Here is a 16,390-nt window from a genome sequence, read left to right as displayed (position 1 = left end):
CCAGGGAGAGCGCGTCACTACACTACAGCGCCACCCATTTTTTTAGTATTTTTTCTGTGTGCAGTTTTATTTGTTTTTCTTATTGAAGTGGATTTTTCTACAGAATTTTGCCAGGAACAACCCTTTTGTTGCTGTGGGTTCTTTTACATGCGCTAAGTGCATGCTGCACACAGGACCTTGGTTTATCATCTCATCCGAATGACTAGCATCCAGACCACCACTCAAGGTCTAGTGGAGGGGGAGAAAATATCGGCGGCTGAGCCATAATTCGAACCTGTGCGCTCAGATTCTCTTGCTTCCTAGGTGGACGCGTTACCTCTAGGCCATCACTCCACATATTGTACTAGTGAAATTTATGTGTACTTTTGCTTGCACATTCGCTTTCTTTGCTTGTGCATGTATGCATTTGCATGCGTGTATAAGTATGTGTGTTCACACAATCATTCAGAACATGTCAATTCCTCTCACCTCACAATTTCCTCTCTTCCTGTTGGCAGAAGAGAAAGAGAAAGCGGAAGGCAAGGACGCAGAGGGCAAAGAGAAAGACGAGGAAGCGGCCGGCAAAGACAAAGAGAAGACCGGGGAAGAAGGAAAGGAAGAAGACCAGAAGAAAGAAGAGGAGAAGAAGACGGAAGGAGAATCTTCCTCCTCCTCCTCCACCACCGCAGCCACCTCTGACGACAAAAAAGACGATGCGGCAGCGGAGGAAAAGACGGAAGTGAAGGAAGAAAAAACGGACGACAAGGAGAAAGAGAAGAAAGACGGGGAGGAGGAGAAAAAAGAGGAGGAGAAGAAGGGCGCGGAGGAGAAGAAGGAGGGGAAGGAGGAGGAGAAGAAGGAGGAGGTGAAGAAGGAGGGTGGGGAGAAGAAGGAGGACGAGACGAGCCAGAAGTTCATGTTCAACATCGCGGACGGCGGCTTCACGGAGCTGCACACGCTGTGGGCTAACGAGCAGAGGGCGCTGCAGGTCGGCCGCGAGCATGAGGTGTGGCACCGTCGCCATGACTACTGGCTGCTGACCGGCATCGTCACGTATCCTTTTTGTGTGTGCGTTTTGTGTGCATCGTGGTGTTTGTGATTATTTATATTTTTATGTTTTATTTTATTATTATTCTCCCATTTTCTTCTTTGTTTTTTTTTTTGTGACTCAGGTTTGTATTTTAACTTATATTGGATTTTGTTTTCATTTATTATAGCACAGTAGAGAAATAGTTTGAATGCTGTGTGTATTAACCCATTCAATCCTGGGGAGCTTACAGCTTTGGCATGAATCTATCATCTGTGCCTTATTGATGCCAAAAATGTGCAAAAAATACACTGTATTTTCCTCCAAAGTACATATGGACTCGTCCGGCAATACTGTAGAAGTTAGTCCTGTTTCTTTGTGATTTATACATATGTATGAACACCAACACTGTTTTAATTAGACAAATCGTGACGCCAGAGCAGTGCTCGGGGGCAGGGCTCAGTGTCTTAACGGAATTATAAGACAAAAGCAACAAAAAACAACCATCCTCTCCCCCACTCCAACATCCCCCCTGCCTTCCCATGTCCCATCACTCATTTATTTTCTCCCACGAGGGCTTTTTGAAAAAAAAAAGAAGAAAGAATTTATGTATTCAGTGTGTAAACTCATTTTCAAAATGTATGTATGTTTCTCAGCAGTGTTTTTATAGTTGAATGCAGCCACAGGTCTGCTGTGGGTTGTCGTCGTAAGTGTATGTTGACCTTGACCCTGCTGTAGTCATGGTTACGGGCGCTGGCAGGACATCCAGAACGACCTTCGGTTCCAGATCATCAACGAGCCGTTCATCAGCGAGCAGGGCAAGGGCAACTTCCTGGAGATCAAGAACAAGTTCCTGGCGCGCAGATTCAAGGTAGGGAAGGAGTGCAGCCATGCTGCTGCAGCGGCAGAGTTTTGACGGAATTTCAGTTTCTCAAGGAGGCGTGACTGCGTTCGGACAAATCCATATACGCTATGCCACACGTGTTAGGCAGATGCCTGACCAGCAGCATAGCCCAGTGCGCTTTGTCAGGCCTTGATTGCATGCTTATGTATTTGTGTACCTATCTGAGTGGATTTCTTCTACCAAATTTTGCCAGATAACAACACTTCTGTTGCCATGGGTTCTTTTTCAGTGTGCCAAGTGCGTGCTGCACGCGGGACCTCGGTTTAAAGTCTCATCCGAATGACTAGACGCTCAGTTTGATTTTCCAGTCAGTGAGAGCGGGATTTGAACCCAGACCCTCACGGACACCGTATTGGCAGACGAGCGTCTTAACCATTCTGCCACCTTCCTCCTTGAATTTGACTGACCAACTGGCTGGCTGGCTGGCTAGCTGGCTGGCTAGCTGACTGACTGACTTGCTGACTGGCTGGCTGGCTGTTAAGCTCTCTTGCGTGAAGGGCAGCAACAAAGAACCGCCACTCCTGTCTGTTCTGGGTCGGTCTCTGAGTGGTACCCCCAGGTGTGCTTCAGGGTCTTGAGTTCTCCTTTGACTGTTGGGGATTTCAGAGCAGGACAATTTGTCCCCCCCACCCCCCTGATTTCTGATGATGAGTTTTAGTTGTCCTGGTTGTAAATTGATAAAAAAGCTTTGTCCTGGGTGTTTGTCCTGGGTGTACATTGATAAAAAGCTTTGTCCTGGGTGTTTGTCCTGGGTGTAAATTGATAAAAAGCTTTTCCTTGTCCCCCCCAAAAGTTCTGAAGATGATTTTCAGTTGTCCTGGGTATTCATCCTGGGGACAAGTAATAGGAAAACTGATTGTCCCACCAAATTTCTGAAGATAATTTCTACCTATCTTGGGAACATGAAGATTAAAAAAAAAAAAAGCCCTGCTTGTCCCTCAAAATTTGTGCTTGCCCTGAAGTAAAGAGACGGACATTGAAACTAAAAGTAACTACTGGTGTAGCAGCATTTCAGCGGACAAAATTCATGATATATTTCATGGTGTGACAATTTCATTATGAACAGTAAACTGTCACACAGAGATTTGAGGTCAGATCTGTTGTTTCTGCACTGACACATTTTATTCTTAGAACATACTTTTTTCAGTGAAAAGTAGGTGGGGGGAGTGATTGGTCTGCATTGAAGATGACTGCTCGGTCACCGTTTCATTGATCATAGTCACAAACTGGTTTCCCAGCAGACAAGTTGTGAGCGCATTTCGTCTTGTCTGCCAGAAGGTTTAGTTGTCTTGGACAATCAGATGGGTGTGAGTGTGTGTGTGTGTTGCACACAATCGTGTGTGTGTGTGTGCGCATGCAGGCATGCAAGGTGGGCATTTGTGTGCGTGTGTGCACAATTACAGATTTTGAAGGCCAGTCCTAATAATGACTCTGTGTGTGTGTGTGCGTGCGTGCGTGCGTGTGTTTGTGCGTGCACTGTTGCAGATTTTGAAGGCCAGTCCTAATAATGACTGTGCACGTGTGTGTGCAGAATCACAGATTTTGAAGGCCAGTCCTAATGACTCTGTGTGTGTGTGTGTGTGTGACCAGCTGTTGGAACAGGCGTTAGTGATCGAGGAACAGCTGAGGCGGGCGGCCTACCTGAACCTGACCCAGGACCCCGCCCACCCCGCCATGGCCCTCAACGCCAGGTGAGTCCCACCCCTACCTGTAATGATGATGATGATGATCATAGTGTAACCACTCCCCATGGCCCTCAACACCAGGTGAGTCACACCCCTACCTGGAATCATCATCATGATGATCATAGTGTAACCACCCCCCATGGCTCTCAACGCCAGGTGAGTCACACTTCTAGCTGTAATGATGATGATGATGATCATAGTGTAACCACCCCCCATGGCCCTCAACACCAGGTGAGTCCCACCCCTACCTTGAATCATCCTCATGATGATGATCATAGTGTAACCACCCCCCATGGCCCTCAACGCCAGGTGAGTCCCACCCCTACCTGTAATGATGATGATGATGATCATAGTGTAACCACCCCCCATGGCCCTCAATGCCAGGTGAGTCCCACCCCTACCTTGAATCATGATGATGATGATGATCATAGTGTAACCACCCCCCATGGCCCTCAATGCCAGGTGAGTCACACCCCTACCTTGAATCATGATGATGATGATGATCATAGTGTAACCACCCCCCATGGCCCTCAACGCCAGGTGAGTCCCACCCCTACCTGTAATGATGATGATGATGATCATAGTGTAACCACCCCCCATGGCCCTCAACACCAGGTGAGTCACACCTCTGCCTGGAATCATCATCATGATATCATAGTGTAACCACCCCCCCATGTCTCTCAACGCCAGGTGAGTCACACTTTTAGCTGTAATGATGATGATGATGATGATCAAAGTGTAACCACTCCCCATGGCCCTCAACACCAGGTGAGTCACACCTCTACCTGGAATCATCATCATGATGATCATAGTGTAACCACCCCCCATGGCTCTCAACGCCAGGTGAATCACACCCGTACCTGTAATCATCATCGTTATAATGGTGATGATGATATTAATGAGAATGATGAGAGGCCAACCTCGATATGGCCAATGAAGAAAGTCGTGTGTAGAGCACAAGTGGAGAGACTGTTCTGTGATCGATAAAGTTTTGAGGACTGTGAAGAAATAGGCACTGGGTGATTTTATTTGCTGTGTGTGTGTGTGTGTGTGTGTCTTCCCTGCATCGATTGTGGGCTGCAACTCCCACATTCACTCATATGTGAGAGTGGGCTTCTTACTTGTGTTACTGATTTACTCCACCGTATGGGCAGCCATACTCTGTCTTTGAGGGTGTGCATGTTGGGGTATTTTCCTGTTTCCATAACCCACCAAATGTTGGCATGGATTACAGGATCCATAACGTGCCTGTTTGATCTTCTGCGTGCATATATACACACTAAGGGGGTTCAGGCCTTTGCTGGTCTGCACATCTGTTGACATGGGGAGCTGGTAAAAATCTCCACTCTTGGCCCCCTGTGGATGGGCTGGGCTAGAGGCAACATGATTTGATTTTGAAGTCTCCACCCTAAAACCCACACAAGTGTCGTAACCGTGATTCAAACCCAGGACCCTCAGTTTGCAAGTCCAGCAACGCTTCAGCTGTGAGGCTGTTGTGCCTGTCGGCCCCACCCCAACAACACAGTGTGATGCATCCCCAGGGGTGGGTCACATGAGCGAACTTAGCAGTGCTAAGTTTGCTTATAGTTCAGAATGTTCCCAGCTCCACTGTAAATTTCCATAGAGTAATAGGGACATTCTTAACTCTGAGCGAACTTAGCAGCACTTAGAAACATTCTTAACTCTAAACAAACTTACTGCTGCTAAGTTCACCCAGGCAGCCTACCCCAGACGTTCAGCAACACACTCTTTTACCTACGTTTTCGTTTTCTTTTATGTCTCACATGTTTGATCAAATTCATGACAGTGAAGTTATCCATGATGGATACAGAGGAAAGAAGAAGTAGTCACTGTGTGACAGAATGGTGGTGTTGCCCTGTCCAGGTTTGCGGAGCTGGAGTGCCTTGCGGAGAGCCACCAGCACCTGTCCAAGGAGTCCCTGGGGGGGAACAAACCTGCCAACGCTGTGCTGCATAAAGGTGAGCACTGACACAGGTACCGTCGTCATTATCAGGTCGTATCCCCCACAGGTACCGTCGTCATTATCAGGTCGTATCTCCCACAGGTACCATTGTCATTATCAGGTCGTATCTCCCACAGGTACTGTCATCATTATCAGGTCGTATCCCCCACAGGTACCATCATTATCAGGTCGTATCTCCCACAGGTACCGTCGTCATTATCAGGTTGTATCCCCCACAGGTACCGTTGTCATTATCAGGTCGTATCTCCCACAGGTACTGTCATCATTATCAGGTCGTATCTCCCACAGGTACCGTCGTCATTATCAGGTCGTATCTCCCACAGGTACTGTCATCATTATCAGGTCGTATCCCCCACAGTTACCGTCGTCATTATCAGGTCGTATCCCCCACAGTTACCGTCGTCATTATCAGGTTGTATCCCCCACAGTTACCGTCGTCATTATCAGGAAGGGCTGACATTCTCAGTAGGGTCTTATTTGCCCTGAGGAGCTAAACAGTTAGGATAATGTGTCATGAACTTTGTTCTGTGGGTTTGTCTTGGTGATTGTGCGTGTGTGTGTGTGTGTGTGTGTATAGATGTGACAGTTTTGTGATGACGCAGTTGAGCATTTGTATGGTTTGGCAGTCCTGACACAGCCCTGTGCGGTCGGTCGGCTGGACTAATAAGCAACAATAAACTAACAAGTGAGGCCTCTTTGAGAGACTGCCTGCCAGGACAAAAGCAACAATAAACTAACAAGTGAGGAGTGTTAAAACTGTTTGAGAATCTTCTTTTTCGTTTTTGGGCTGCAACTCCCACGTTCACTTGGATGTACACGAGTGGGCTTTTACAAAAGTCTATGACTGTTTTTACCCTGCCATGTAGGCAGCCATACACCGTTTTAGGGGGTGTGCATGCTGGGTATGTTCTTGTTTCCACAACCCACCAAACGCTGACATGGATTACAGGATCTTTAACATGCATATTTGATCTGCTTGCGTACACGCAGAGGGGGTTCAGGCACAAGCAGGTCTGCACATTTGTTGACCTGGGAGATCGGAAAAATCTCCACCCTTCACCCACCATGCGCCTTTACCAAGTTTTGAACTCGGGATCCTCAGATTGAAAGTCCAACGCTTTAACCACTCGGCTACAGCGCCTGTCATAGATATCTGTCTGAATGTAGTGACACATCCAGAAAATGAAAACTGAAACTGTTTAAATACAATACTATACAGTACAGTACAATAGAATACAATGCAGTACAATACAATAGTAATGCCTCTTCAAGAAACTGAAACTGTTTGAACACAATACAATACAATACAATACAGTGGTGTAGCGTACAAGTTTCCGCACTGACGCAGTGACGCCCTCCTTGAGGAAGTGAAGAACTGAGCACTGTTTCACCCCCTGGGTGTCCTGTCCCCTTTCCAGTGCTGAACCAGCTGGAGGAGCTGCTGAGCGACATGAAGCAGGACGTGGCCCGTCCTCCCGGCCACCCTGGCCCGCGTGCCCCCCGTCACCCAGCGACTCCAGATGTCGGAGCGCAACATCCTCAACCGCCTCGTCAACCCCAACCAGCTCCCAGGGGCCGGGAACGCTGCCGCCGCCGCTGCTGCCGCTGCCGTCATGGCTGCCGGGGCGTCCGGGTCTGGTGAGTTTTTTTTTTTATTTTATTTTGGGGGGGTGGGGGGGTGGGGGGGGGTTGGTTGTGGGTGGGTTACTGGGTTGGTGGGGGGGGTGTTTGGATGTGGGGAGTTGGGGTTGGGGGTAGCCGGGGGGGTTGTTTGCGAGAATGTAGAAGGTGTGTGAGCGTGGGTGTTGTATGTGAGAGTGTATGGGGGTGGGGGTGGGGTGGGGTGAGAGTGTGTGTGGGTGAGTTTATGGGGGGTGTATGTGAGAGTGTATGGGTGTGTGTTTGTGAGAGTGTGTGGGTGTGTGTGTGTGTGTTTGTGAGAGTGTATGTGTGTGTGAGTGTATAGGTGGGGGATGTGTGTAAGTGTTTGTGAGAGTGTATGAGGTGTGTGTGTGTCTGTGACTAGGGGTGACTGTGTATTCGTGTGACTGTGTGTGTGTGTGTGAGTTTGTGTGTGTGCATGGGTCTCTGTGTGATTCCCGAAAAAGAATCATTTGATTTTTTCACGGAAGTTGACGGTGTTTTATTGCAAAAAATATTCCCCCCACCCCCCCATGCCCCCCACTCTGTTTTGGGTTTTATGTTTGTTTGTTTTTTTAAATGTATATATATATTTGATTATTTATTTTCATTATTTTTTTTTCATCATCATTATTTTTAATGAAATCCATGCACGGTTTGGTGACCTGTGATTTGCGTTCAAAAGACACATGCACAAGGCTTACCGACTGTCTTAGGACCAGGTTTTTACGTCTTGCCGGTCGTGCAGTCCCCCTGGTCTGTGTTGTCTTGCGTTCTGAGTGGCAGTGGGTTGCGGTTTGTACACACGTTCTCTCTGATTGTGATGTTCTCAGGTGGAGAACCCTTTGTTTGGTTACCCATGGGTCGGAGTGCTTTTTTTATTGCATGGATTTTGTATCGGCATTTCGGTGATTTCAATATTTTAAAATTCAATGTAATTTGTAGCCTTTTTTTTTTTTTTTTTTTTTTTTTGTATAGTGCCCTAAGCTCTTAGAAAGGGCACAATGCGGATAAATGACCAACATTACTATTTTCACTATTATAAACATTTCCTTTATTTTACTTTGTTTTGGTATTAAGTCTTTATGGACCTTTGGCCACAAAATTGACAGTTGTATTACAAAAGTCAGTCACTCCCACTCATGCAGCCCTTTGTTTGGTTTATTTGCCCTACCCCCTTTTAAATTTTTTTTTTTTTTTTTAACTAACAGGTGGTGACAAAAAGATTCTTTGTTACCCACTGATTTGGTTTTGTTTTAGTTTGTGTCTGACGAAAGCGTTTGTAATAGAAGGTCAGGGTTTTGTTCAGTGCAATGGCAAATCTGGAATATGACTTTTTTGTTGTTTTTTTGGTTTGTTTTTGTTTTGATGGAAATAATGGCTGTAAAGTAGGAAATGACATCAAGCTCAGATCTTAAACTGGTTGTATTTGTGTAGTTTCTGCTAAAACTGCAAAAGAGCAGGCATTGTTAGCTAAAAACAGAGCTAAGATTAAAAATCAAAATTGTTTAAATTGATTATGATTATGGGAAGCGATTGAAGCAGTTGAGAGGTTACAGATAGTTGGCGCTCTGTTTGCTTTTACATTTGCTGGTTTTAATTACTGCCATATTTGACAGTCATCAGAATAGGTCGCCATTTTGCCTTTGTCGAAAAGAAGCGGATTTCATGTGTTTGAATGGATTTCAGGTGTGCTGGATTGAGAAAAGAAATCTTTTTTTCTGATTTTGATCTCCACATGGCTTATTCCACTACACCTATTCAGTGACCCTCCCCCAACCCTTTTTAACAGTTTAAAACTTTTTATTATTATTATTATTATTATTTTACTTTGCCCTGTTCTCTTCCCTTTACGGTTACCATTCAGTCACCTTAGGAAAAGGTGGATTTAAATTTTTTTTATTTTGTTGCTACTTCACCTTGTGTTTACTGAAAAGGCGGAATTTTCAGTTATTATGACATTACTTTTATTTTGTCTTGTTTTTACTGAAAAAGGTCTTTGATTTTTTTTTTTATATCGTTGCTTTAACCATGTCCTGTATTTACCGAAAAGGCGGATTTTTTGTTTGTTTGTTTGTTTTTCGTTTTATTTTGCTGCACCTTGTGAATGAAATGTGGATTTCAAAAGTGTTCATATTGTTTATCGTATCTTGTATTTTCAAAAGAGGCGTGTCTTTGAATTTTGTGTTTTTCAAAAACTTTTTTTTTTTTTTACCTTGTTTGTACTGAAAAGTTGGATCTTTTATAGTTTTATTTTGCTACTTTTTATGTGTTCCATACAATGGTAAAGTTTTGTAATAAATGAACTTTAAATTTGAACGTTCATTTTTGAATGGAAATAGAACTTAACTGTTATCAGAATACAACAGAAAAAAAAAGAGTTTACTGAAACTTCATACATTGTTTGATGCTACTACTAATTAGGGCTTTTCTTGGATATTGTTCATCTTTTGAAAGTAGTGTCATCCTCCTCTTTTCCTAGTCCTCCTTCTCTCTCTGCCTCTTCTACTTTATCTTTATCCTCTTTTTCCTCCTCTCATTGTTTTAGGTTTTGTTTTGGTGAAACAGTGAGTCTGTGGCATACTGTGAGCACCAAAGTGGTTGCTATGTAAGTTTCAAGTAGTTAACACGATGTGATACACCAAAGTGGTTGCTGTGTGGTCACCAAAGTTGTTGCTACATGATCACCAAAGTGGTTGCTATGTGATCATCGAAGCGGTTGCTATGTGATCACCAAAGTGGTTGCTATGTGATCATCAAAGCAGTTGCTATGTGATCACCGACGTAGTTGCTGCATGATCACCAAAGTGGTTCCTGTGTGAGCACCAAGGTGGTTCGTTGTTATGTAGCTGCTTGGTGATCACCAAAGTGGTTTGCTATGTGATCACCAAAGTGGTTTGCTACGCTACATGATCACCAAAGTGATTTGCTATGTGATCACCAAAGCGGTTTGCTACGTGATCACGAAAGTGGTTTGCTACGTTACGTGATCACGAAAGTGGTTTGCTACATGATCACGAAAGTGGTTTGTTACGCTGTGTGATTACCACAGTGGTTTGCGACGTGATCACCAAAGTGGTTGCTATGGTTGCAGGTCAGCAGCTGCCCGGGGTGAAGACGGGTCTTCCCACCCAGCCCAGTCCTTCCTCCTCCCACCGCAACTCCCCAGCCCCCATGCCAGGTGAGTCCTCCTCGCTTAGCACCTGTGCTGACAGGTCGCCCAGGTGATGTAGGTAACGCAAGCAGGATTAGGTAACACGGGGGTTCAAATTTTGCGGGTGCCCAGGTGCAAATGCTACGAAAAGTTGGCAGAAGACAAATTTTCTGTCGAGAGTACCCAGTTGGCGGCCAAAAATTGATAGAGGCGAAAGAAAATTAATTAAAAGATGCACCAAGAAAGCGAGCTCGAACGCGGTCGCTCGAAATGTAAAGTGTCATCTGCTGCAGCTCACTTTGCGGAGCAGCATCTTTGCTCGTGCGCGATCAGATGCTGACGTTCATGGCGCGTTAGCGACGATCAATGTTTCCCATTTTCAGTGTTAAAAGAAAGGCTCCCGATGACAAAAAGAATAAACAGCGGGAGTGTACAAAGAAGCCTGGCAGAAAGACTTTCCTTGGCGCATTATATTTCATTTTATTTTGAACCCCAAACCACAGTTGGGCACTCAAATGTTTTGTCCAGAGTGCCTAACTGGCACTTAAAAAAAAAAAAGAGATTCGAACCCTGGGCACAGAACGAGGGCTCTGTGTGTATGAGAAGAGAGGAGTGAATTTTCTCAGGACAGGAGCGCAGAGCGTGCCAACTGTAACAGAGCCACTGTGTTTTCGTTGGTGATGTGCTGTGGTCTTCTTTCCTCTTTTGTGAAGGATTTTTTTTTGTTTTTCTTTGTTTTGATTTGTTGTTGTTGTTTTCATTAGTGGGCTGTGACTCCAACATTCACTGGTATACGGAAGCAGGCTTTTTTTTTTTTTTTTTTTTTTTAATGTGTATGACCATTTTTATCCCAGCCATGTAGGCAGTCATACTCTGTTTTCGGGGTGGGGTGGAGGGGATTAATTTGTTGATTTTATATTATTTGCCTTATTCATTTGTTTGTTCTTTTGTATTGTTTTTGTTTATTTTTAGGTTCTTTCAGTCATTCAGCACCTCCAGCGTCAATGATTCATTTGTGGATATTATTTTGTTTTATTTATTCGTTTGTTCATTCATTCGTTCGTTTGTTCCTTGCTTCCCCAAGTCATTCAGTACCTGCTTTCTAGATAATTCATTTGTTGATTTTATTATTTGTTACACTTTTTTTTCATTTACTCTTTGATTCATTCATTCTTCCGTTCAGAGTTACGTTGTTTTTTTTTACACAGTGAGAACACCCATTCAATTTATATATTATTTTTTCTGCCTGCATTTGTTTTCCTATGAAAGTGGATTTTTGTACAGAATTTTGCAAGGGACGATGCTGCTGTGGGTTCTTTTAATGTGCGCTATGTGCATGCTGCACACAGGAACTCAGTTTATTTGTCTGAATGACTAGCATCCCGACCACCACCCGAGGTCTAGTGGAGGGGGAGGAAATGCTGGCGAGTGTAGGATTTGAACCAGTGTACTCAGATTCTCCCGCGTCCTAGGCAGATGCATAACCTGTAGGCCAGCACTTCAATAAAGTTACTATCTTACCTTGTAAGGTGATAGAATAGTTTAAGGCGGTCATCTGCCAATACAGAGAGTCTGTGACTTGTAAGGTGATAGAACGGTTGAGGCGGTCATCTGCCAATACAGAGAGTCTGTGACTTGTGATAGAATGGTTGAGGTGGTCATCTGCCAATACAGAGAGTCTGTGACTTGTAAGGTGATAGAACGGTTGAGGTGGTCATCTGCCAATACAGAGAGTCTGTGACTTGTAAGGTGATAGAATGGTTGAGGCGGTCATCTGCCAATACAGAGAGTTTGTGACTTGTGATAGAATGGTTGAGGCGGTCATCTGCCAATACAGAGGGTCTGTGTTTTAAGGTGATAGAATGGTTGAGGTGGTCATCTGCCAATACAGAGAGTCTGTGACTTGTAAGGTGATAGAATGGTTGAGGCGGTCATCTGCCAATACAGAGTCTGTGACTTGTAAGGTGATAGAACGGTTGAGGCGGTCATCTGCCAATACAGAGAGTCTGTAACTTGTAAGGTGATAGAACGGTTGAGGCAGTCATCTGCCAATACAGAGAGTCTGTGACTTGTAAGGTGATAGAACGGTTGAGGCGGTCATCTGCCAATACAGAGAGTCTGTGACTTGTAAGGTGATAGAACGGTTGAGGCGGTCATCTGCCAATACAGAGAGTCTGTGACTTGTAAGGTGATAGAATGGTTGAGGCGGTCATCTGCCAATACAGAGGGTCTGTGTTTTAAGGTGATAGAATGGTTGAGGTGGTCATCTGCCAATACAGAGAGTTTGTGACTTGTAAGGTGATAGAATGGTTGAGGCGGTCATCTGCCAATACAGAGAGTTTGTGACTTGTAAGGTGATAGAATGGTTGAGGCGGTCATCTGCCAATACAGAGTCTGTGACTTGTAAGGTGATAGAACGGTTGAGGCGGTCATCTGCCAATACAGAGAGTCTGTAACTTGTAAGGTGATAGAACGGTTGAGGCAGTCATCTGCCAATACAGAGAGTCTGTGACTTGTAAGGTGATAGAACGGTTGAGGCGGTCATCTGCCAATACAGAGAGTCTGTGACTTGTAAGGTGATAGAACGGTTGAGGCGGTCATCTGCCAATACAGAGAGTTTGTGACTTGTAAGGTGATAGAACGGTTGAGGCGGTCATCTGCCAATACAGAGGGTCTGTGTTTTAAGGTGATAGAATGGTTGAGGTGGTCATCTGCCAATACAGAGAGTTTGTGACTTGTAAGGTGATAGAACGGTTGAGGCGGTCATCTGCCAATACAGAGGGTCTGTGTTGTAAGGTGATAGAATGGTTGAGGCGGTCATCTGCCAATACAAAGAGTCTGTGAGGGTCTGGGTTCGAATCCTGCTCTCGCCCTTTCTCCCAAAATTCACTGGAAAATCGGACTGAGCGTTTAGTCATTCAAATGAGACGATAAAATGAGGTCCTGTTTGCAGCATGCACACTGAAAAAGACCCCATGGCAACAAGAGTGTTGTCCTCTGGCAAAATTTTGTAGAAAAAAAAATCCACTATCCAAATGTTATATGCATGTGCTCTATGCCTGACGAAGCGCGCTGGGTTATGCCGCTGGTCAGGCATCTGCCTAGCAGGTGTGGTGTAGCGTGTATTTTGTCTGAACGCAGTGACGCCTCCTTGAGAAACTGAAACTGAAGTGGACTCTGTGTGTGTGTGTGTGTGTGTGTGTGTGTGCAGGAACAAGTGCCCAGAGTGACAAGAAGGAAACCATTGTGCTGGACTAGACGTGTCCCGCAGTCACCCCTCCCCTCCAGTCATCATCCCTGTTTCTCCTCTTCCTCTTTCCAAATTTTTATCTTGATGATCTGAGTCTGGTTTCATTTGTGAACGTTATAGACTTGTCAGCGTTGATGATTGACACAGTGTGTAGCTGTCTGTTGGTTGTTTTTTTGTTGGGGGGAGGGGGGGGGGGGGGGGGGTTGTTTGGTTGCAATATGTTTGTTCTGTTTTTAGAGTTCTGGCAGAACAGTTGATGAGTTGTTTTTTTTTTGTTTGTTTTTTATGTGTGTTCGAGCAGCTTTTCTCTGTATTGATCAATAATGTGAATGGGGGTGGGGGAGAAAGGGAAGGGTGAGGAAGTGGTGTGGGTTGGATTAGGAGAAGTGTGTGTGTGTGTGTGTGTGTGTGTGTGATCTGGGCATAAAGACATGAAACGTTTTGTTTTTATTATTTATTATTAATGAAAAAAGAAAAGTGTTTAGGTTCAAGTACCAGTTGAATATATCATTCCCAGTGACCATGGGTACGTTTTTGGTTGTTGTTTTTTTTGTTGTTTTTTTTGGGGGGGGGGTTAATAAGTTGATACTGTGAGAGGGGAAAGGGGGCGCCTGTTTTGTGTGTGTGTTTTGTGCGCATTTTTCTAGTCCATCATCCGCGGTGTTGGTTGTCGTATGAGGTGAACGATTTGTATGGCAGAAACAACTGACATCGCTACATCCAGTCCAAACCTTTCATGTCATGTCGTGTCAGCAGTCTTTGCCACCGTCACCACTGCTTCGTCTTTGGTTCGTTTGTGTGTTGTTGTTTTCTTTTAATGATTTTTTTTTTTTTTTTTTTTTTTTTTTTTTTTACGAGAGGATCAAGTGGAGTTTCTGTTGTGAAAGAGTTACATGTTGCCCTTTTTTCTGTGTGTGGTTATTTCTTATTTTATTTTGTTTATTTATTTATTCATGTATTTACCTACATATTTATTTATTTATTTTTGGCAGTCTTAAGTTTGTGACTCTTTACTCCCAGAATTTTTATTTACATTTCTTCTCAGTGTTGTTATGTTTTTTGTGAGTTTTTGTGGTGAGTATGTGTTTTTGTTGTTTTTTGTTGTTGTTATTTTTATATGTTTAACATTTTTTTCTCTGTCTCATAATCTTTTGTATTCTTGGGTTCTCCTACGTGGAAAGATTGCAGCAAGTTTTTTTTCTTTTGATTTTTTAAAGCATTAGACATGTACTGTAGATTTTCTTAGTTTGATGTGCAGCGAAATCTAAAACCGACATGTAGATTTTCTGGGTACGATCCATAATCAAAACTGAAAGAAACATTGTCCTTTTTCTTTTTCTTCTTCTTCTCACAGCAGAAAGGTTGGACAGATGGTTGTTGTTCATGTTGATGGCAAACTAAGCGTCATGTTGGAAGGATGGTCTGTGAAAGTTCTGTCCTGTTGGACAGAAAAGAAAAGCTGTTTTTATGGAGTGGATGAGTATTTCTTATTTTACTTGTGGTTCATGATTTCGTTGCTGTTGCATCAATACTGTTAGCTTGAACAATATTTGTGACTGATTTATCAACAACAATAAAAAAAATTAAAAAAAATTTGGTGCCATTTATTATCCAATATTGACCAACGGTTTGAGAGAAAAGGAGGGATTTTTTGTTTTTTTGTTTGTTTTTTTTACGGGGGTATCTTTGTCGTGATGTTTTGCCTATTTGCTAAGATGAAGGCAAACTTCAGTTATCTGATCCGTCATCCATTATTGGTCAGTTCTGAGCCTTGCTGCTTTACCCACTTCATCTTCCGCATCGTTGTCATCGCACCATTGTGGGAGGAGCTCTTAGTTATGAGAATATTCGTGCATAGTCATTCAGGCATACGCATTTTTGGATGAATATTTATGAGGTGTGTGAGTGAAAGCGTGTGAAATATAGAATATGTGTGCATTTGAGATTTGTCTGTTCCTTGTTTGAACATCAGTGTCATGAAGAAGATCTCTTGGTGTCCAGGTCAACGAAGATCAAATGCTAGCCAACAAATCTTCCTGTTTTGTGTCCAGTCCAAGTTCTCTCATTTCTGACCACAACATTCTACCATAATCCCTCTTTTTTGCCTTTATCTTGCGCAAATTGTTGCTGTTCTCAAAAAAAAAAAAAAAAAAAAAATTAGCTTTTTGTTTTTTGTGTATCTCACCCATGTTGGTTTATTTTATAATTTTTGTTTTTGTTTTTGATATGTGCAGTATGGATGGTTTGATGGAGAATGAAAGTGGGGAGAAAAAAATCCATGAGATTTGATATTTTCTTACAGTAGTCATTTGAACTAGTATGATTTTGTTTTTGCTATTGTTTTTATGTTTCACGTTAAAAAAACAACAACAACAACAAAATAAAACACAAACATTTTTGAGTGTGAGTGAGTTTGCGTGTTAGTGTGAATGTTGTGTAGCGAAAGTTGAAGGCTGGGAAAAGCATTCTTATTCTTGCAGCAGTGTTATCGTTGTCGTTGCGATCGATGCGATCAGCAGTACTGTCGGCATTTGTAGATAATCTTCCATTCATCATCAATGACCTTGTGGTTGTACACTGACCGGAACATGTGTGGATATTTCATTGTGCTGTACATTTCTGTGGTTTTTTGAGTACTACTTTGTAATGATGTCAACTGAAATAAATATATGTAACAGTGCGATACTGTGTGCTTTTTTTGGTGTGTGTGTGTGGAGAGTTTCTTCAGTTTCTTAAGGCGTTCGGACGAATACATATACGCTACAC

General features: G+C 43.5%; 1 protein-coding gene across 1 annotated transcript in view; it reads left to right on the top strand.

The window, feature by feature from the left end:
• The window catches only part of LOC143287587 (chromodomain-helicase-DNA-binding protein 4-like), a 50,748-nt gene extending 36,936 nt beyond the window's left edge, over nucleotides 1-13,812 (top strand). Inside the window, 8 exon segments of the mRNA XM_076595695.1 lie at nucleotides 498-1,032; nucleotides 1,745-1,877; nucleotides 3,501-3,601; nucleotides 5,480-5,574; nucleotides 6,998-7,050; nucleotides 7,052-7,217; nucleotides 10,315-10,401; nucleotides 13,586-13,812. Of these exon segments, the coding sequence (XP_076451810.1) occupies nucleotides 498-1,032; nucleotides 1,745-1,877; nucleotides 3,501-3,601; nucleotides 5,480-5,574; nucleotides 6,998-7,050; nucleotides 7,052-7,217; nucleotides 10,315-10,401; nucleotides 13,586-13,632 (1,217 nt within the window). The 3' untranslated portion in view covers nucleotides 13,633-13,812.
• Nucleotides 13,813-16,390: the final 2,578 nt, after the last annotated feature.

The sequence above is a fragment of the Babylonia areolata genome, chromosome 11, assembly GCF_041734735.1.
Source record: "Babylonia areolata isolate BAREFJ2019XMU chromosome 11, ASM4173473v1, whole genome shotgun sequence".
In the NCBI taxonomy this organism is placed as follows: domain Eukaryota; kingdom Metazoa; phylum Mollusca; class Gastropoda; order Neogastropoda; family Buccinidae; genus Babylonia; species Babylonia areolata.
The sequence above is the reverse complement of the archived record's forward strand: the minus strand, read 5'-3'. Positions and strand labels throughout refer to the sequence as shown.